This window comes from Rhineura floridana, chromosome 2, assembly GCF_030035675.1.
Source record: "Rhineura floridana isolate rRhiFlo1 chromosome 2, rRhiFlo1.hap2, whole genome shotgun sequence".
NCBI classification, from domain to species: domain Eukaryota; kingdom Metazoa; phylum Chordata; class Lepidosauria; order Squamata; family Rhineuridae; genus Rhineura; species Rhineura floridana.
Window position 1 is genome coordinate 170,840,469 of NC_084481.1, and position 21,043 is coordinate 170,861,511.

General features: G+C 42.7%; 1 protein-coding gene and 1 long non-coding RNA gene across 3 annotated transcripts; one reads left to right on the top strand and one right to left on the bottom strand.

Moving 5' to 3' along the window:
- Window positions 1–968: 968 nt before the first annotated feature.
- On the bottom strand, window positions 969–9,411 carry DISP2 (dispatched RND transporter family member 2). Of its 2 annotated transcripts, XM_061611452.1 has the most exons (4): window positions 9,345–9,411; window positions 9,101–9,219; window positions 8,032–8,129; window positions 969–5,572 (listed from the first exon to the last, which is right to left on the bottom strand). In XM_061611452.1, the coding sequence occupies exons 2-4, from the start codon at window positions 9,201–9,203 to the stop codon at window positions 2,177–2,179; spliced, it is 3,597 nt and encodes a 1,198-aa protein (XP_061467436.1). In that variant the 5' UTR covers window positions 9,204–9,219; window positions 9,345–9,411; the 3' UTR covers window positions 969–2,176. The 2 variants fall into 2 exon arrangements, 1 of the variants encoding a protein (XP_061467436.1); XR_009760703.1 differs by lacking the exons at window positions 8,032–8,129; window positions 9,101–9,219; window positions 9,345–9,411 and adding an exon at window positions 7,357–7,767 and having other exon boundaries at window positions 5,494–5,572.
- A 5,843-nt stretch (window positions 9,412–15,254) lies between these two features.
- Window positions 15,255–20,535, top strand: LOC133377415 (uncharacterized). Its single transcript, XR_009760704.1, has 4 exons — window positions 15,255–15,364; window positions 15,565–15,707; window positions 16,011–16,195; window positions 19,417–20,535. It is a non-coding gene; the product is annotated as an uncharacterized LOC133377415 (long non-coding RNA).
- The last annotated feature ends 508 nt before the right edge of the window (window positions 20,536–21,043 follow it).

Here is a 21,043-nt window from a genome sequence, read left to right on the forward strand (position 1 = left end):
ATAGCACTCTTCAGGTACATGAAAGGTTGTCACATAGAGGAGGGCCGGGATCTCTTCTCGATCGTCCCAGAGTGCAGGACACAGAATAATGGGCTCAAGTTGGAGGAAGCCAGATTTTGACTGGACATCAGGAAAAACTTCCTAACTGTTAGAGCCATACGACAATGGAACCAATTACCTAGAGAGGTAGTGGGCTGTCCGACACTGGAGGCATTCAAGAGGCAGCTGGACAGCCATCTGTTGGGAATGCTTTGATTTGGATTCCTGCATTGAGCAGGGAGTAGGACTCAATGGCCTTGTAAGCCCCTTCCAACTCTACTATTCTATGGTTCTGTGATTCTGTGATTCTCTCTAGACAGAGAACAGTTGTTAAGCAGTCAGGAGAGCACAGGCATTGGACTGACGTACTCATTCTGTAAAGCAGGCTTTCCCAACCTGGTGTGCTCCACATGCTTCAGACTATAATTCCCATCATCCCTGACCATTGATGATGCTGGCTAGGGTTGAGGGGAGTTGGAGTCCAAAACATTTGGATCACAAGGCTGGGAAAGGCAGTTGTGAAGGAAATCTTACATGTTGCCTCTTTTCTAATTTAATTCAATAGGAAAAGATGTTAGGCAAGACATTCCTTAGTTTACACTATCAATACATCTATTTGGCTCCTGCACATTTCTGTCTGCTTTACATGATAGGACTAGCCTGCATTGCAAGGCTCCTGTAATGGCTGTTGAGAAAGCATGTGTGAACTCTCAGGAAGAGCACTATATGAATGCACAGTAGTAAATGGTGCCGGCGGGATAGGTGGCGGCAGCGAAAGAACGGAGAGAGCCCTGGATCTTGGGGTGGAGGGTAGGACTCTGTCCATGTATGAAGAATGTAAATCACACTATTCATTGTGAAAGCAAAGCAAAGAAGTAAAGAAAAGCATGAGCCCAATTTAGGAAACATGTTTATTTGTTATGCTGGATTATCACTTTTACAAGTAAACATAAAAAGACTGTGGTTGCTGAAAGGGGCAGGGCGGGATGTGACATAGCCAAGAAAGTAAATTGCAGGGTCCATAGATATGCAAAATGTAAACATCTCTATACATCTCTATATACCAGCAGCTAAGGGGAAACACAAATCACCCATACCAGGTAATCAAGAATTACAAGGAAAATGTATTATGAGCTTTAAGTACATTGTCAGTGGGGAAAATAAATAGCTGAACTTCTGATTTAGAGATCATATATGCTAATAACAAACTTGTTCTCTGAGTGCCAATCCTTTTGTAGCCAAAACTTAACCATCCAGGCACAAGAAGGAGGTATCAGCCAGCTAAGGGAAAATTCAAGGTTTGCAGCAGTAGAAAAAATTATGTGTTTTTTTTGGGGGGGGGATGACAACAATCCCAAAACAGCTCAGTGAGGACTGAACATGTTCAGTGGCCATGGAATGCTGACTGACTGTTGGGGAGGTGGGGAATGGAATGGGTTATCCAAGAAAAAGGCATGGCTGGCAGGCTAGAACCCTGGACAGAAATGCTGCACACTGCAACATTTTATTGCAGGTTCCACTTGTAAATTACACTGTAGAAAAAAGTGGAGGAGAGAGCAACAACAACATTTATTTTTAAAGGGCTACTGGTAAGTCCTTTCTGAGAAGTGCCTGAATATCTGAATATAATTTCCTCAAGGAGTTTTTTAAAATGATGATAAAAAGAGAGATGAGTGAAGTAACAACCACTTATTGTGTCAAATCAACAATATTCAGTCGGTCAGTAGCAAGATCATCGTTATTCATCATCACACACTTAATACTTTTTAGTATAGAGTTTCCCTTTGTCTTCAGATATTTTTCACTAATCATCATGCCTCTCCATTTACTCCAAAACAAACTGACTCTCCAAAACAAATTGGGCTGGAGAGAATGACAAATAACTCCTGCTGATAATCCTACAGTATAATGGAGAGTATGGCACTCTCTATTGAGTAGGCAGTTAGAACAGCTGACACTGCATTAACAATTGCCTCTAATCCACATCAGATTTACTGACTTTGTAAAAATGTCACTTCTGTACAATGCAGCTTGTTCTCATTTTGGAAAAGGAATAGTTTTATACTCACTATTCAAAATGGAAGTTAATTTTCCTTGCCCCTGAAAATAGTGTTTTGTTTCCTCTGAGTTGTTCACTTCAGTATCCAGAGTTCTGGATGCCAGATCGCTTGATCCAAACATCTGGCATATCTGGTTTGCTGTTTGGTAAAACGACCAGATCCTCGTCCCCTAATCCTAACCGAGGTTTCCTCATACCGCTGTTTTGCTGTGATGCTGAGGCAGACGTGTCAAAGACAGTCTCTCTCAGGTCCAGCCTCAAGGTGTCTCTCTTTCCATTCAGATGACCCCTTTGAGTTGGACAGCAAGAATCAGCTACATCTAAATGATCTGGACAAGGACTGGCAGATTCCATAAGTTTTATACTTGGTTCAAAATCACTCAGGGAGGTCTCACTGGAGACATTCTGAACACTGAAAGAGCTGCCAGTGGAATAAAGGCATCTATGGAGTTCATACATTTCAGCTTCTGGTACATTACTATTTTCTGAGGTATAATCTGATTTTTGTTGATCGGTGTTGATTGAGCAAAGAGATTTGTTCAGCAGTCTGTCACCTACTGCGCTGCCTGACTGAAGATGTTCCCAACCCTTTTGACATCTGCAGTCTCTGCAAAGCTTGTCTCTATGACTTTCTGCTTCAGTTCCTGAGTTACTTCCAGGTTTGTAAGGAGAAGATGTTTGCAAGGCTGGACATTGACAGAGTGCTTCATGGTGCCCCCTGGTCTGCTCCAGCTTCTGTCTGTCCCTTTCAAAGGAAGGGTGAGTTTCCATTCCAGGGCACCTGCTGTCTTGGAGATGAATGTCTTCAGATAAGATAGACGGACGATTGGACAACTTGCTTGTGGAGGTGCTGTTATCAAAGCTGTCACTAAGCTTCCTGGCCAAAGGCTGGAGCTCATACTGTTCACTTGCACTGTTGGGTTCCTGCCCTTTTTGTAATCTATTCTGCTTCTCATTTCCTCCACAGGTAAATGTTCTGTTGGAAGAACCTGGGTCATCCGAATAGTCCTTCAGAGCATGAGCACAAGGCCAAAGAATCTGTCCACAGTTCTTCTCTGGGCCAAAGAAGCAGCAGAGAGACTGGAAGAAGAAGCTTGCAAAGCCACAGCTGACACACTTGATCATCATCACAAAAATGCCCAGCTTCCTGTAGGCCAGCACAGTGGCAGGCAACATAAGGATACCTGCAGAAAACAAAGCAGAGGTCCCCATGACAGTGGCACAGCTCATCTGCTTCAGGGAGAAGGCTACGCGGCTCAGGCGATCAGGGTGTGGACACAAGTGGTAGGATATACAGTAGTTGACTGTGAAGTCGACAGAGAGACCCACTGCTGCTGAAATGAAGAGAGATTCCACCGCATTAAGCTGCCATTCCAGGAGGACCAAAAGGCCAACAGTTACCAGGACGGTGCCTGTAATAGCGGCAATGGAGAAAATGCTAAGGAGGACATTCCAAGTTGTGAGCAAAAGAACCACAAATGAGATGGCTATGGATAAGCCCAGCACTACTGTACTCTCTGTGTCCACAGTGTGCTGGAGATTATAGAGCTCCAACTTACTGGTGAACCAGCCATTCTGAAGCCCCATGGGGGCTGCCTTCATCTCCTCTCTTATCCAGATGCCAATTTCATCATAGAAATGTTTGGCCTTGCTATAGTTGAAGCTATAGTGATAAATTGTTTGAAACTGTAGCACCAAAGCAACTAAATGGCCTTTTTCATCAAACCTGAGACCCAGGTCACGAGTCTCACCCTCATCCCTGTTTTGTTCAGTTACCATCATTTTGATGCAATGAAGGAAGACTTCTCTACTGTATGGGAAGGAGAAGTGATTACAGCAGAGGTTGAAACTGTGGTCTCGCTTAGAGCACTGGCGGCTATCCATCCACCGGTGAAATTCCTCCATGAAGCAAACTGTGGGTTTTTGTTCCAGATCAGAGTGATAAAAAGTCTGATTCTTCACTTTTTGGCAAAAGTCCAGCAGCCACCGTTGAGCTTCAGGATTTTCAATGGTAAATGCTGCATCCATCACCAGAGTGCCATTGCTCATGGGATTAAAGTGATCCCCATTGTCCACTGGAAGTATGCCCCACACTATAACGACAGGCATGCTCAGGTCTTCTCCTTGTTCCAGCCTTTCGAACATGAACTCATTACAATATTCGGCATCATATCTTTCAAAGGGGTGACTTAGCCTGAAAACCTGGACAGATGACATCTCTAGAGAAGGGAGCTTTAGTCTAGGGTTCAGACAGGAAATGTAGGCACCCCCTATACCCAAGGCGGCAAACCAGCAGATCCAGATATAACGGAACTTTATTACACCACAAGGAAGAACTTTCTCAAATAATAGCTTGGCGGTTTCGCACCAGGTATTCTGGATACGCCTGAGGATGTGATGGAAAGCGAGAATGACACTCTTGTGACCACTGTTATTCCAATAGTCCTCTGGTTTATAAACGCAGTTCCTTGCTAGGTAACGTTCATATAGCACCACAGTAGAAGGAAGCCAGGTCAACATGAATACCAAGTTCACCAAGACAGAAGTGCCCATGTAGATGGCAAAGCATCGGATAGGGGTTATGTAGCTCATGTAGCTGGTGTAGAAAGCAGCACCAGTTGTCAGGCAAGATGCCAGCATGAGATAACCAAAGTGATGCATGGTTAGTCTTACCCACTGCAGTAGCCCAGCGGATGGGTTCTGGCTCTTGCTATGGTTCCAGAGGTTAATGAAGACAAAGGTATGATTGGCACAAAGACTGCTAAGAATGACTACTGCCGTTAGGTTTACAAAAGGGAAGTAGGAGAATCTGAAGGCCACCTTGTACAAGAAGTAGGAAATCATCAAGGTACCAAAGACAATCATTAAGATGATAAACGTAATAAAGATTGAGCGTAAATAAAAAAATATGCTTAGAAATATGGCTAGTATTGCCATGACTGGATACATGGTATCCAGTAATAGGTAGTGCTGGAATAATGTCTGCTTAAGGCCCAGATCCATTCCAGCAATGGATGTGTAATTATCAAACAAGTCCCATGACTCAAGATTATTTAGGTAGATGCCCATCATAGATGCTCCTTTCATTGTAGGCAAGAAAAGCAGGCTGTATTTCAGGGTTGGCACTTGGTATCCCACTGTCTGTGGGCTGAGAAAATCTCTGTCCACTAGGAAATGAAGAAGCTGGTAAACAGCACGGAACCGAGTGCATTTCTCTGGAACTTTGCAACACTGTGCGTGCTTGTCTCTTTCAGCCTTGGGACTCGTGCAAGGAGGAACAAGGACACCTTTGTGATAGTCAGGGGCACATGACCGAAGAAGCGCAAGAGTATGGGAAACATCTGCTTGGGTAATCTCTAAACAAGAAGACCGGTTGTACAGGGCAGCAATATAGTTCCCAAGAGACCAACTTGGACAGCATTCATTGGCTTCAGTACGTTGACAGAGATTCCCAAACTGTGCATGAGAACGGATCTGGAAAAGCCAAGAAGAAAAGAATTAATTAGGCCTGCCCAGGTACCTCTTCTGTTTTATCCTTTGATCTTTTGGAAAACATCTCATTCTTTGATCATATGGAGCTCTATGACGCTATCTTTCTACTGACGGAATGCAATAGTATAGTGTTGGCATTGGCAACTGGCAGTCCACCTGATACAATCCAGCTTTCAGAAGGTTGCCAGCTGGCTCTTTGGCGATACTGAGGATGGGGGAGTTTTTAATGTTTTGTTCACACGTCTCCTATTGCTTTCAAATTAACAAGGAGCATCAGCAGATACTTATGCAGTGGCCAAGCAAACCACCCTCTTGATTAAAGGGGGTGAGGGTGAGGAAAGCAAAGGAGAAGGCCCACAAGTTCAATGTTCAATCCTGAATTACCCTCTGGCAAGTCCAGTTGCCAACTACTGTAACAGTGTACCCTGTAACATTAGCAATGTACAGTAACATGAACTCCCCCCCTTATAGATGCAGACGTCATGATGGAGTCACAGAAAAGCGAGATGTCATTTTATTAGATCAGGTATTTTGAAGATGTGCACATTTTCAGCTTTCTCTTGATTTTTTATCAAGCAAAGGGTAACCTGATCTCTGAGATGTCTTTCTATTGTACTTAAAGCTTTCATATATGTCTGCTTTAGTAACCTGAGAACTAAGCTGAGGTGTCACTCCTAAAGATCATCAGAACCCCAGGATGTCTCTTACTTTCAGAGCCCCCTTGGTGCTATTACCCTTATTGTTCCCATCTGTTTGTGTTTCATTTCCTCAGGTAAGCACTCCTTGAAACACTCCCGCAACCTTTATTTAGCTAGCATAGGTTCCCTGACTTATGGAATCCCTTCTCAACTCATTTAAGCCTGCCACTGCCCCGCCTTCTTTACCAGTTCCTGATACTTCTGTTCCTCCTCCTCTGGGGTAAAGGTTCCCACCAGGGCCCCTCCCTATTCCTCTGTCTCAGACCCCATCTGCACTATTCATATAAAGTGGTATCATACCACTTTAAACAGTCATGGCTTCCCCTGCCTCACTGCCCAAATCCTGGGAACTGTAGTTTGTTACATTTGCTGAGATTTGTTGGCAGATCCCTGTTCCCCTCACGAGGTACAATTTCCAAAGTGGTTTAGCAATCATTCCCCAGGGAACTCTGGGAATTGCTTAATGGTAGATTAATCAAATAACAGTGCAATCCTAGCCATGCTTACTTAGAAGTAAGTCCTGTTTACTTCAGTGGGGCTTACCTGCAGTAAGTGGGGTTAGGATTGCAGCCTAAATTAGTGTTAGCCGATTTTGATTGGTGGAGCTGAAACAAGGGCACACATCTTTGAAGCTATCTTGGCTCTGATATAATTAGGAATGAAAATTAAATACGAACTTTCCTTCTAACAATGACTAGTTGCTTTTGTGTATTGAACTTTTAAGTTTTCATGCTTCCATCAGTATCTTAAAGCCATTCCTATGTTTTTGGTGATATATGAAGGTATTCCAATGGATTTAAATGTCTTCACATATCACCAAACCTCAATATAGGAGTGGCTTTAAATACTCATTGATTGATTGAACTGATTAATTAGTTAAAAGACTGATGAAACAATCAAATATTCTTTAATCAGCCGACAATTGGACTTACTCATTTTTCTTTGATTTATTTTATTAAATTTTTGCATCCTGCCCTTCTCCCCAAAGGAGCCCAGTGAAGTGCTCAGTGAACCTCAAAAGTTCATATCTATCAACTGAGGTTTGGTTGTATAAAAGGTATCTCTCACCCATTCTGTTTCTTTTTTCTGACTGCCAGCAACCTTGTGAAGTGGATGTTTCTGAAGATTTTGGCCAATGATCTCAACCTAATTCTATAATGCAATGTCTTGCCACTTCAGCTAGGAACAGATATTTCCTTGTTTGGCCTAGGCACTTGGGAGGGGATGGGCTTTCCTTTCCTGGAAATGTTTAAGCAGGAGTGGACTGCCATCTGCCAGGGATGCTCTAGTTGCAGGATTCCTGTGATGACCTCCCTTCCAGCATTTCTGTCAGCAGCTGAAATAATGTCTTTGTTTCTGTTCTCTATGAAACAGATTGCAGTGTTTTAGGATGTAGCATTCTACTGAATTTATGGGGAAGGGCCATGGCTTGGTGATGGTTTGCAGGCAGAAGGTCTTGGGTTTGATCTCCAAGTAGGGCTGAGTATGTCCCAGTCTGAAAGCCTGGATTAGCCAAGCCAAACACATGTGACTCTGGCTTTTAGAACACTGATTCTTACTGAACTTTCTCAAGGAGCTGTCCAAGTACTAAATCCCGGAGCGGATTCCACAGTCATGGAACCACTAGCTGCCCCTGGAAACTATATATGTAGGTAATGATTTCTCTCTTATTCAGAAGTGTTAAGTTGAAACTAAAGAATCCAGGAAAATAAGTGTGTGCATATTCCTTCCAGCACTACCAACCTTGTCTTGTTCCATTTGACACATGGACTGTATTGCTTGCAAGTTCCATAAGCTTCCAGCAGTTGTGGACATAAATACCAGCTGAGAATAACTCTTCCCTAAATGCAAAACAAAGTAGGTATAGGTAAGTAACAGCAGAGATACCTGACAACCTGTTTGGAATAATCACTATATGGGAGGGCGGGGGAGGGAATAATGCTATAGGCTGCTTTTATTGACCTTGTACAACTCCTGCTTGCAAAGAAGTAACCAAACAATGAAAGGTTATCATGTCTGCTAAACATTCACTTAGGTTGCAATCCAGTACATGCCTACTCAGAAGTAAGCTCCATTGTATTCAATGGGACTTCCAGCTGTGTATTGGATTGCAGCCTAAATCTAGGGCTATGCCAGGGCTATCTGGTCTTGTTAAATGAGGCAAAAGATTTCTAGAGTCGCTTTGGCTGCAATCCAGTACACACTTACCTGGGAGTAAGTCCCATTGAACCCAATGGAGCTTACTTCTGAGTAGACATGTGTTGGATTGCACTGTTTGAGGTTCTCTAAACCATGCTGATACCCCCCTCTTCTGTCCCAGGAACCCTATTTTGATTATGTAACTGTATTCACTATCAGTATATAGTGAACCATCAAGTAATTAAGCTGCAACAGGGTTGATTCATGCAGCTATTTGGGGTTTTCTTTGAAAACCAGGTTGAGTTTCTTTTCCCATTAACCTGGCTCAATATGGCTGGTCATGTGAATCAATCCAACTTACACCCATGTCCATGGATCGCCGATGCAGCACCCGTGGGTTTTTGAGGCTGGGGGATAAGAAGCATCTCCCAAGTCCTGTCACTAATGCACACACCCAATTTTGGACAACTCTATAAACTTTCACTTTGCTTCCCTGCTTGTAAAATAGGAAATGACACCTTTTGCTATTTACAGATCTGCATTCAAGCTGTTTTACGCCTGTTGAAGGCTATTAAATGATCATATGGACCTTAATATGAGGCAGTTTCAAAAACCTTATGTGAGGAAAACTTTCTTCCATCTTGTTGCTTTCTGTTCTGGAGGTGCAACTTACCTGGGGGACCACAAAAGAAACCATCCTTTTCATAGTCTGGCTCTACCATCCTCCTTATTCTTGCTTCTCGTTCGCCTGGTATAGATCTCTGTCCTCTGTTCATGCCTATATCCCCATAACTGACAAAAAAGAAATAACATTGTCCTTTATGAAACTCCTGAACTGAACATTGTTCTTCAACTCAGCTGCCTGGCTTTTAAGATGCGCTATAAGAAGGGCCTCTCCTGTTCTCACCCTCCCTTACCCATGTCCTCTGCCGGCTTGGATCCTAAGATAAGTTAACCAAAAGAAGTTTGGAGAAGTGGAGTGATGTAATGATAATTTAACTTAAAGACGTTCCTTCTCCCCTAGCAGAGGATGGGAACTTTCCTTCTGTGAATTATCTTATGTTAACTTATCATTATGCTCACCCCACTTCTCCAAGCCATGAAAGTTCCAGGAATGCAGCACTTACCCAACCTCAAAATGGTTTCAGGTGAAAACAGGTCACAGCATTTTGTAATATTTGCATTTACAAATATGCAAGTGGGCTGTAGGTGGTGGGAAAATTGAAACACTCCAAAACACAGCCAAGTCCACTGCTCCACATTGGATCTTGGGAAAGGGGTGAGCAGCCCCCCCAAATACCATTACAGTTGGATGCTGTGGAGCCCAGCACAGTCGGGAGCCTCCCAGATCAGCCGGTGCTCCGCAGAATCCAACTCACTCCAGCCCAGAAGAAAGGTGAGTTGGATTGTGCCTAACTTGTTTTTAACACGTGATTTTATTAATAGAAATTCTATATTTTCTGTAAATGGCTTAGAGGTTTTTTATGATTAAGCAACAGATAAATCCTGATAAATAAAATAAATAAATGAAGTATTTGGGTTTTTCCCATAAATGACATGGGGCAGATTAGCCAGAGTGAGGTGACCAGCTGTTCCTCCTGAACCCCTCAGCTGTTCTCCTCTGTTGGAGAAAAGAGCTGTGTGTATATCACCATTTATCCAGCACCCCTAAACTAGCCTACTTCTCTAGGCTTGGAGGACAGTGTCCCCTTTGCCAGTGTTGAACTAAGATTCAGCTTCTGTGAAATTGGGGGGGATGGGACCATCTTGCTCTTCTTTATAGCAGCAAATGCCTTAGGCCAGCCCCACAGATTACATCAGCTGGGAGGGAAGGGGATGCCTGCTTTTGCACCATTCAGAAGACCCAAAGAAGACCACCTAACACTTGATTTCCATGGAAACACATCACCTGAATAGCCTATTCACAGAAATGTGAAAGAAAACCTATAACCTTAACATGTTAGGATCCAAGCCTCTGTGTTTGTTCTTTGATATCCCAGTGCCTCTGTCTCCTCTCCCCTCCAGTTGTTGCCTCCTCCATTGTTGAAATACAGATTGCAATCTTTTTCTGAGCAAGGACTACCTTTTTTTACGATGTTATACACCATGTATATGGATGGTACATAAAATAATGATAATAAGAAATAGGCTTTTCAGCTAGTATGACTAGTGATACTGTTTGTTAGGAGTTTCCATTCTGGATAGTTGGGTTTGGCTGCATCACTATGCAATAATGTGATCACTTATATTAAATGTCTCTCTATTTTTTCAGGAAAGCAAGCTCATTGTGGGAGATCTGTATTCCACATCCCCTCCCACCAAACATGTACCTGTTGTCAGTGTAGGGAGAAAGAGAGAGAATCTTTTTATAGCCTGTGTGGCTTTTCATATTCTTCCAAACGGTCAGCTTTCTGCCTATGTCGGTGTCTCGTGGCTCAAATCCCTATTTTATAAACATATATATATATTTCAAAACTTTAAAGCTGGGCAATGTTATTTTTATTACATTGTTATTTTTATTTACCACATTCCATCAGCTACAGCAGTAATCTTATCTTGTGTAAGTTCAAATGAATTCTGTTTTCTGAAATACGTACAAGATTAAGATTCCATGGTCATGAAGACCAATAACCAGAATTAATCCTGAATAAGCCAAAATAGGTCTGGCCCATTTTAACTGGGATTTTCGAAAGATAAATGCAATTAATTTGAACAGGATTGAACAAATTCCTGTTCGTTCATTCATTTCAATCCAACACACATCTCTAGTGCAGCTCCCATTCATTTCAATAGAACGTGCGCCTAGAGGATTGTATCCAATATGTATAATCTCGATCTAATCTTCCCACACTAGAAAATACCATAATTTACCCCAAGACTTTAATAAGATCGGGTTATTTAATGAGTTCTGAAAACCCACAAGGGTGGTTTTTTAAAACAAACAAACAAACAAACCATTTATATCATTCTCTTAATATTGTAATGTTCATAGACTCATAGAATAGTAGAGTTGGAAGGGGCCTATAAGACCACTGAGTCCAACCCCCTGCTCAATGCAGGAATCCAACTTAATGTTCTCCTAATGTGTTTTATTGGCAGTCTGTGGGCATCTACATGTATTTGTTAATTGCACCCTAAAGCATGAGTTCCCAAACTGGTCAGTGGACTATTAGTGGTCTGTGAGCTTCATTCAAGTGGTCCACAGCATGACCACATTAAATATCCATAGTGATTTTTAATTGCATTTTATTGTTTCCTTTATTTCTTACACTGTAGTTTATTGTATTGCAATTTGAATGCTATGGAATGCAAATTACAATACAATAAAATACAATATGAGAAGTAAAAGACGCAATAAACAATTAAAAATCATGCAGCATCTAGCACAGCACATTACAATTGCTATAACAGGCAGAAAAATCATTAAGTGGTCTGCCAAGAGCATCAGCAATTTTCAGGCGGTCCATTGGGGGGGGAGTTTGGGAACTACTGCTCTAAACTTTAGGAACTTACCATCAAGGGCTCAGAAAAATCTGGCAGATTTCCCACTAACAGGCCCACCAAAGTACAGACCAAGACAGTCACCGAACAGAGCACTAAGACAGCAACCGGCCACTCTGCAATCACTTGGGACAAACTAGAAAGGAAGAAAAGAAAAACAAGAAACTACTGATTCATTTAATTTTCTGTTTCGTTCATTCCCCCCCCCATGAGACAGGCTAGAAAAGCAAAACAAACTGTGCCTTGTTTCTTTTGATGTTGCCAGTTAAAAACTTCACCAAAACAGAGACGAGATGAATGGCGTGATCTAGCACCAGGTTGCAAGAGTGGGGTGGGGATTGCTTAGTGGCTCATACTATGATTTCACAAGTTATTGGTTCATGTTAGGAACATAAGAAGAGGCCTTATAACGAGCCAGACCATTGGTCCATCTTGCTCAGTATTGTCTTCACTGATGGCAGTGGCTCTCCAGGGTTTTAGAGAGGAGTCTCAGCCCTTCCTGTTGGGGATGATGATGATGATGATGATTAGATTTATATCCCGTCCTTCCTCCCAGTAGGAGCCCAGGGCAGCAAACAAAAACACTAAAAACTCTTTTAAAACATCATAAAAGACTTTAAAATATATTTAAACAAAACATCTTTAAAAACATTTTTTAAAAACTTTAAAAACATCTTTTTAAAAAAAGTTTAGCAACATATTGAAAAGCACTTCCAACAGACACAGACTGGGATAAGGCCTCTAGTTCAAAGGCTTGTTGAAAGAGGATGGTCTTCAGTAGGCGCCAAAAAGACAACAGAGATGGCACCTGTCTAATATTTAAGGGGAGGGAATTCCAAAGGGTAGGTACCACTACACTAAAGGTCCGCTTCCTATCTTGTGCGGAACAGACCTCCTGAAAAGATGGGATCTGCAGGAGGCCCTCACCTGCAGAGCACAGTGATCGACTGGGTATATAAGGGATAAGACAATCTTTCAGGCATTCTGGTCCCAAGCTATATAGAACTTTGTACACCAAAACTAGAACCTTGAACTTAGCCCGGTAGCTAATAGGTAGCCAGTACCATTCTTTCAGCAGTGGGGTAACATGCTGGTGGCACCCTACCCAAGTGAGTGAGCAGTCTTGCCACTGCATTTAGCACCAACTGCAGCTTCCGGGCCAACCTGGGACCCTCTGCATACAAAGCAGATGTTTTACCACTGAGGTATGGTCCTACCCCAACCTAAAAAGCCTATGTTTACTGTGACAAACAGGGTTGCACCTGCAAATAAGTGGCTGAAAAGTGTCTTAATCATCCCAGCATGGTCAAGAAAGCAACATTAGTGTGTATGTATGGCTTAATTGTTCCATTTTATTCTGTGGTGGAATTTAGGGGAGGGGACTTAGGGGGGCAGCCTACCAAGTTATTATAGAAGTTGGGCCTAACTAGTTGTTGCCTTGGAGTCTAGGTATTTAACCTTTTTTCATGGGTTATGTTGACAGGAAACAATAGGAACCTTTAGAAAATTAAATTGCAGGGATTTAATTTTTTAAAAAATCAAAAGATACACCACACAACTCTTCATTTGTAAAAGAAAATCAGGCATTTGAAATCACTCCTTATCATTATTGTTTCAGGAGTATTATAGTTTAGTGCTGGTGTTTCTGCAAGGGGGAGGCAAAAGGCTAAGAGTGCAATTCAACTCATATTTCCGCAGGGCTGGGGGGAGTTGGATGCAGCGGAGCCCAGCGGAGCTGGCAGGCTCCCAATCCACCGGGCTCAACCAGCAGAAGCCCCCTGCCTCAGCTAAGCTGTGCTGCCACTCGGTCCCTGCCAGTACGGTCTGCTGGGGGGAGCCAGTGGAAGCCGGTGGTAGCCCCAAAAACTACGCTCTGAGGGTGTGATGGGGGACGAGCCACGGGGGGCTTATGCAAACTCCTCTTTGCGTTAGGACCCCTTTATCAGGTCCCAATCTGGCTGAAATCTTCAGTGGGCAAAAGGCTGGGAGAGTAAAAAAAATTGTAATGGGTGTCTACAGGGATTGCTTACTCCCCAGGAGGCTGGTTCATGGGAGCCAACTTCTTCCTTCCCACTCGTGCACGCCGCTCCCGACAGAGCCGGTGTTCAGCTGGGCCAGTGGCTCCTGAGTGGGAAGTGGATCCCGTGGACCTTCCCGCTGGCTCCTCCTCCACCAGCACTCCGCCGGTTGCCTGTCATTTGGATTGCACTGCCCACAACCTTATTATGCTCTCAGCAGAAAGTAAGCTTGCTATCCAAGCCTCTTTTGATGATTTAAGTTGACCAAAGGAAAGGCAGAAAGAAGCCATTCAAGTAGGCTACCTGTTTTAAGTATTAAATGATTAATTAATTATTATGATAGAGGTCTTTTGGCTTGAATTATGAAAATGTTTGATCATTTATATTTTTAACTTTAGTAAATGTAAGCAATATTTATAGAAACTGATGTTTTGTAATTTCCCTGATGTTTCAATATATTCCTTTTGCATTCTATTAAAGTAGGCCTGCATATCTAGTGAATCGGCATTCATAGTAACAGATGAATTCATCACCGTTAAATACTGTTTTGTTGATGTTACATGTCGTTAAATATGCAGTGTTTTCTAATGACAGAATTAGGGGGGATGTGCAAGAGGAGCAGCCCAGGTTACCTTTCTGTGGTCCTGTCAAAGGCTGTGTACACACCCATGTGAAGTGCAAAAATGTAGCTTTTCTCAATACAGAATTGTTCGTGCTTGTCCTCAACATGCTGCTTTCAACCTAGATTGATTGTAAATCCTGTCATCCAGACAGGTGGGTGTGGTTACTTGATATAAGTTTGAAAACCCTACTCTTGTGATCTCGGTATACGCTCATCCACAATGTCACTGGGCAGGTGTGGATACACCCATCATTGCTGGGAATGCCTACATCCCTTTTCGAATGAACACACTGCGGGGTAATGCAGAATCAATCTGCAATGAGCTTTTCTTTTTGGAATGTAACCAGTTTGTCAGTTTGGACTAGGTAGAAAAAAACAAGACCTCAGTCTTCATTGATTCTAGGATAAAAGATCATGTGTACACAGCCTTGACTGTCTAATTATGGGTTTTTCTCCTTGCACTTAAGAGACAAAACAAATTTGCCACAATATCGCCCTGCCTTAAAGCAGCTGTATACAGCTTTTACCTCTGATTTTGATTGGCGCAGTGGGGCTGCAGAAGGGGAGACAGCTATGCTGTTTTTTGGATTTAAATAACACACACATACACCATGAAGTTGCATTTAGTCCTGTTTGTTTTATTTGTTTGTTTATTAGATTTATATCCTGTCCTTCCTCCCAGTAGGAGCTGGGGGAAAAGAGAAGCACAATATAGGTACCTGCCTTCCTTGCCAGCTGGGAGAATAACAACTTTGGAGGTGATTTCTGTTAGGAAAAATGGCACCAGAGGAAAAAGGTAAACACTCCCTGCCCCAGCACCCCTGCTCCAGTCAAAATTAGAGCCTTCTCCCATTAAATAGTTTGGTGTGGCGAAAAATAACATTCTCAGAAAATTTCTCAAAATTCCCTTTTGATTAGTTTTGGTTCAGTTAATGCTGAATGAAGCTATTTATTACTTATTTATTTATTAGATTTATATCCCACCCTTTCTCCCAGTAGGAGCCCAGGTTGGCAGGATCAGTGGATGAAGGAAGCAATGAGCTAAGAGAGGAAGACTGGAAGGAGTTCAGGGGCCAAGGCCGCTGCTTCCTGCTCCAGGATTAAAACAGTATTGATAATATTTAAAAGTGGATCCACAGGTGTGCCAGACAATTCTTCATTTTAATTCACATATAGAGAAGTTTGGGGTGGCTTTTCATTGAATATTCATGAGAAGGGACTGAAATCCTCCAATAGTTTGGGGGGGGGGAGCCCTCCAAAGGAAAATTGTGCAAAAATTGCTCAGAAAATTCTTGTCACAGAAACGTTGCCCCTTATATCAGTCCCTCTATCTGTAGCTGAATTTCCCCATTAATATTTTATTTATATTATGCTGCATCTGACAGAGAAGCAGTCTGGCAGCAAATCTATTACTGCAGCAAATAAACATTGTCATTGTTTAGCAGATGAAGAGGCTGAGGCATGCAAAAATCAAGACATGGAACCCATATACCACAGTGAGTCAGGATGTTCGACCCACCGTGCTCAACGGAATGAAATCCAGAGGTTTTTTGATTCCTGTGCTCTGGATCAGAATGTCTTTCGCTACTAGAATTAGCTTGTGGAGGCATCATACGTTACAGTAGATGTGAGTACATGTTAAAAGTTGTATGCACAGAAAACAGCTACATATCTTACACCATGTTTACACTATAGAAACACCATTGGGAGCCACAAGTAACTCCCAACACCCTGATGCATGTTCTTGTGGTACACTTATGATGGGGGTGGGAGGATATGTAGACACCTAGCAAGTTATGTTGTAGATAATGGTACATGCTAAATCTTTAACATGCAAAATAGTGCAACATGCAAAACATGCAAAGTAAAGCAATGCATGTGGAACAATGTAGCATGCAAAATCAATACCTGGTTCTAGTATAACGTGTGAAATGTTAACATAAACCAATCGAGGAGCAGCTGATCATGCCAAATACAGCCACTGTCTGAAGAGAGCTATCTGGACTACTAGCTTTTCATAAAAGCTGCAGAGTACATCTCTTGCAAAGCAGGGGGAGGGGGAATCCAAACAGATGGGAACCTCTTAATGAGGAATTATGAACCTACTAATGTAGCTACAGCTCTTTGCCTGCCTGGGCTGTCAACAAGAATAATACATTGTCTCATTACTAATAGCAGGGTGTGAGAAGAAGAAGAAATGATAATAGGGTACAAGGACAGGAGGTGATTGATTGTAACCTACCTCTTTGGCATCCTGAACACTTTGTCATGTCTGTAGGGGGAGAAAGATATTCATTGGCTTCTTAATTTCAGCCTAAGCAGTTTTCTCTGTGAATGAGAATGTTAATCCTTCCAGGCAGGCAAAGTACAAAGTCAGAGCTCTGTGATGTAGCACTAGCCAATGAACCCTAAATAGCATGGGGAGGTTGGCAGTTTTGATGATGGTGGGCTTGGCTGTCCCTGTAGTTTACTGGGGCCCAGTGCTGACTTGGTCCATTCAATCAGCATGTGAGCTGCAGCATCTAAAACAGTAACAGGGAACGTGTGGCCCTCCAGATGGTACTGGATTACAACTCCCATCACCCCCAGCCAGCATGGCCAAAGTCCAGGACTGATGGATGTTTGTAGTCTAGAAACATCTGGAGGGGCACAAGGCCCCCATCCCTGATCTAAAAGGAAAATCTCTTTCTTTGTTAACAACAGTTCTGTCCCACAATAAGGGTGAATTGTATTTAGCATTGAACTTGATAATTACTGTGAAAAATGACCAGGGTGGGTGGGGGTAGCAAAATATGAGTATACCTTTTTAAATCGTAGGGCACAAGCTCGTCCATGCCCTCTGCATGGCAATGCATCAGCAATAGAGCTCTTGAAAAAATATAGCTCGACACATAGCAGAAGGGCCTATGGAGAGCAGAGGTCAATGGTAGGAGAATTGCATGTGGAGGACAGAGTATGCAGGAGGGAGAGCAAAAGATGTGGCAAGGGACTGGATTGCCATCTTTGACCTTAACTCTTCATTATGAATTTTAAGGTGATAATGCTAAGTATTCTTGTTAATACAGAGTGGGGGGATTAAATAAATAAATATTAACTTCCCCGATTCAATACTTGTGCACATTTGAACCACAACAGCCCATGGCCAATTCAATAATATCCAAAATACAAAATGGTGAAAACAAAATTCAGATTAGGAGACTTATCAGTTAGAATTTTGGCAAGCAAATGTGAATTGCTTAATTCAAATTTGCTTAAGAATCTCACACACACACTCAGCAAAATGCATTCCAATTCTCTTTAAAAGAGAATCCTGCTGCTTACTGAACTGGGGCTGGGGAGAACTGTAATAGGCTCTAGAGTGGCAACGTATGCCTTGCCAAAAAATAAAAGAGGAAATGCATCACCATAGACTCATAAAAGGGGATAGAGATTTGCATCTGCAAATTTAGATATCATTAGTTACTCAATTCATATAGAAATGTAATGCATCTCACCATTCTGGGGAAGACTGCAACCAGGTGACCTGTTTGTTTATTCAGTCTGCTGTCAAGTGTTGGACAACTTCAGGGCCCCTGCTCTTAGGGTTCTATATCTTTAAATTGGACTTGGACCGGACAGCCCTTTACAGAGAACTATTCTCTGTAAAGTAGCACACATGGGTACCCTATTAGCCTCACATTTCACACACCGTTTGAAAAACCTGGCTGAAGTTTCTGGAGTTGTTTCCAGAGGAGGCTGTTCTTTTAGGGCAAATATTGCCTCCCACCCCAGTCTGCCCTCAGTGAGCCCCCACCTCCCTGCCTTCTTACTTAAATCCAGTCCAGCGAGTAGCACTGTTGGCTTTCTCCGCCTTAGTCTCACACCAGACATTTATTCCACTTTAAACAGTCATGGCTTCCCCCATAGAATCCTAGGAAGTATAGTTTGTGAAGGGTGCTAAGAGTTGTTGGAGTTGTTGGGAGACCCCTATTCTCCTCACAAAGCTACATTTTGCCATAGTGTTTAACAGTCATTTATTCACTCTTGAGAACTGTAGCTCTGTGAGGGGAACAGGAGTCTTCTAACAGCTTTCAGCACCCTTCACAAACTACACTTCCCAGGATTCTCTGAGGGAAGCCATGACTGTTTAAAGTGGAATAATAGTGGAATACACATCTGGTGTGAATGCGGCCTCATAGTGTTGTCTTTGTAAAACTCCGCGGGGAGGAGGGTGGGGACAAACCTAGAATGAGTTGGCTCTGCCTATCAGTGGCTCTGGTTCCACCTACTGCTGGGCTCCCTGCTTTCCACCCCTCTAGTCCCAATGGGCACCAGTCACCACTGGCTCTTTCTGCCTCTAAAACATCATGACAACTTAATTGTTAAACTAAAACACATCATTTTTTTCTTTGAGAGAAAAAACATGAAGGGCAAAACCGCAGAAAGGGCTCACAAGAGAGATGCATAGATTCATAACAGAAACTTGGCATTTTCATGAAGATTTAGAGGGAGGTTTAACTCCCAAGAGTGTATTCATATCTTAAAAGTAATACTGCAAGCAGCCCTTAGACTGGCCTGAAGCCAGATTGAGGATCATTAAGATTCAGCTAGTAAAGTAGCATTAGGATCAAAATTAAGTAACGATTGTCCTTATGTACTATGTGCCTGTGAAGGGGAGTTTTGTTTTTTTAATGAAAATAAGGCAAGCCCATAAACCCGCTCCCACCCTCCAGGCCATTTCATACCGTAAGTGCTACAAGCTCAGGTTTGCCACTGAATGTGCACCCAGTAGGGAGCCATAACCAATCCTGGTTCCCTAATGAGTGTATCTGTAAAAACGAGGCATGTATGTTGCATTCACTCTTCTAGGTATACATATATACTCAACCCATCCTAAGAATCTAGGAAGGAAGCGGACAGAGTCCTTGTCCATCTAGTCCAGCACTGCCTATTCTGACTGTCAGCAGCTTTCCAGGGTCTCAGGCAGATCACTAGCTACCTTGTCCTTTTTGAACTGGAGATACTGGGGGAGTTGAACCTAGGCCCTTCTGCGTGCAAAGCACATGCTCTACTGCTACCCTGCGGCCTTAAGCGTGCACTGAAGAACAAAAGACATGAAGAGGATTTTGGAGGCATATTGCTCCAAGGAGCAGGCCGAGGGCTCTCCATCTCTGTATCCCTTGATGAAGGAGACATTACAACTCACCGTAGCAATTTGTCCTTACCTGACCGTTACAATGTGGTGTTGCACGGGCCGTAAATGCTGCTGGTCATGGGGCCATTGTTTCCATCTCAGGTCACCAGCCTCGTGCTGGGGAGTTGACGATGAATCCCCACTGGAGTGATGGGAGCACAGAGTCGCTCTTTCCCCATGCCCTGGTAGAGGAGGCAAGGCATAGCTGCTTCTGGCTTCAGGCTGGTTGCAGTGATAATATAGGTGAGGCTGAAAGGAGTCCTGGGAGCCAGATGGCAACTGGCCATTGGATCGAGTGGAGATTGGAGCATGCATATGGCTGGAAGAGGACTGATGGTATCTCACCGAGCTGGGAGAAGTATCGATTGGGCAGTGATGGACTGGACATCTCTTTTCCCAGGAACCTCCACTGGAGCTCGGCTCAGTCATTCTGATTTCTGGCACATTAAGACAGCTTTGACAAAGCTCTGGCTTTACTTTTTCTCTGTAAGAAGAAAGTATTTGCTTTGCTTTATTTCATTCCTAGCCTGCTTTTCTGCATAAAATGTGTGCCAAGAGGCATTCATTATATCAGCAATCGGGGGGGGGGACAACTACCAAAAAATGGAAGATCAATAACCAATGAAACACTAAAACGGTAGCAGCATAAAATAATGTTTAAATAGCAGAAAGATTATCCCTCAGATGACTGAATAGAAAAGGTTTCACAGAGTATATTTAGTTAAGAAAGGGTAGGAAGACAATAGGAAGTTTTTATAATTGGCAATTATGTACAGATTTGATTAAAAATAGACATAACTTGGAAATTAATCACATATTAACTGTAAATATGTAAGATGCTTATTCATGTCAATACACTGTAGTTATATTAACTACAGTGTATTGACATGAATAAGCATCTTACATATTTAAGAATTTGTGGGCACTTTACTGCACTTTAGAGTTATTGAGAGTAAGTATACAAATGGCCTTAAGTTGATTTTACCATGTACTTATTGTTAGATTTTCTAAATTATTGTTAGATTTTCATAAAATAGATTGAAGATGCTTTGACAGCCACCAGAAAAGACTGTCTCAAGTACCTGCCTGCCTACTATATTTCCACTGGCAATGAGCCACAGAATAGGGCCTTCCAGACTGATCTTAAGGCTTGGCCAGTGTTATATGGATGAAGATGGTCTAAGGTCAACTGGCCCAAGGCTGTTAAGGGGACATGATGAGATTTTATGTGAAGTCTCAGCGTGAGATCACTTCCTGCACTGCAGACATTCCTTTTAGAATTGGGACATTGTCATAGTGCAA

Excerpts from the sequence above, each read along its gene's own strand:
- DISP2 (XM_061611452.1), bottom strand. The coding sequence starts at position 9,203 with ATGAACAGAGGACAGAGATCTATACCAGGCGAACGAGAAGCAAGAATA. Across the intron at positions 8,130-9,100 it reads TTTCTTTTGTGGTCCCCCAG|GGAAGAGTTATTCTCAGCTG; the intron begins GTAAGTTGCACC and ends TTTTGCATTTAG. Across the intron at positions 5,573-8,031 it reads GTCAAATGGAACAAGACAAG|ATCCGTTCTCATGCACAGTT; the intron begins GTTGGTAGTGCT and ends TGGCTTTTCCAG.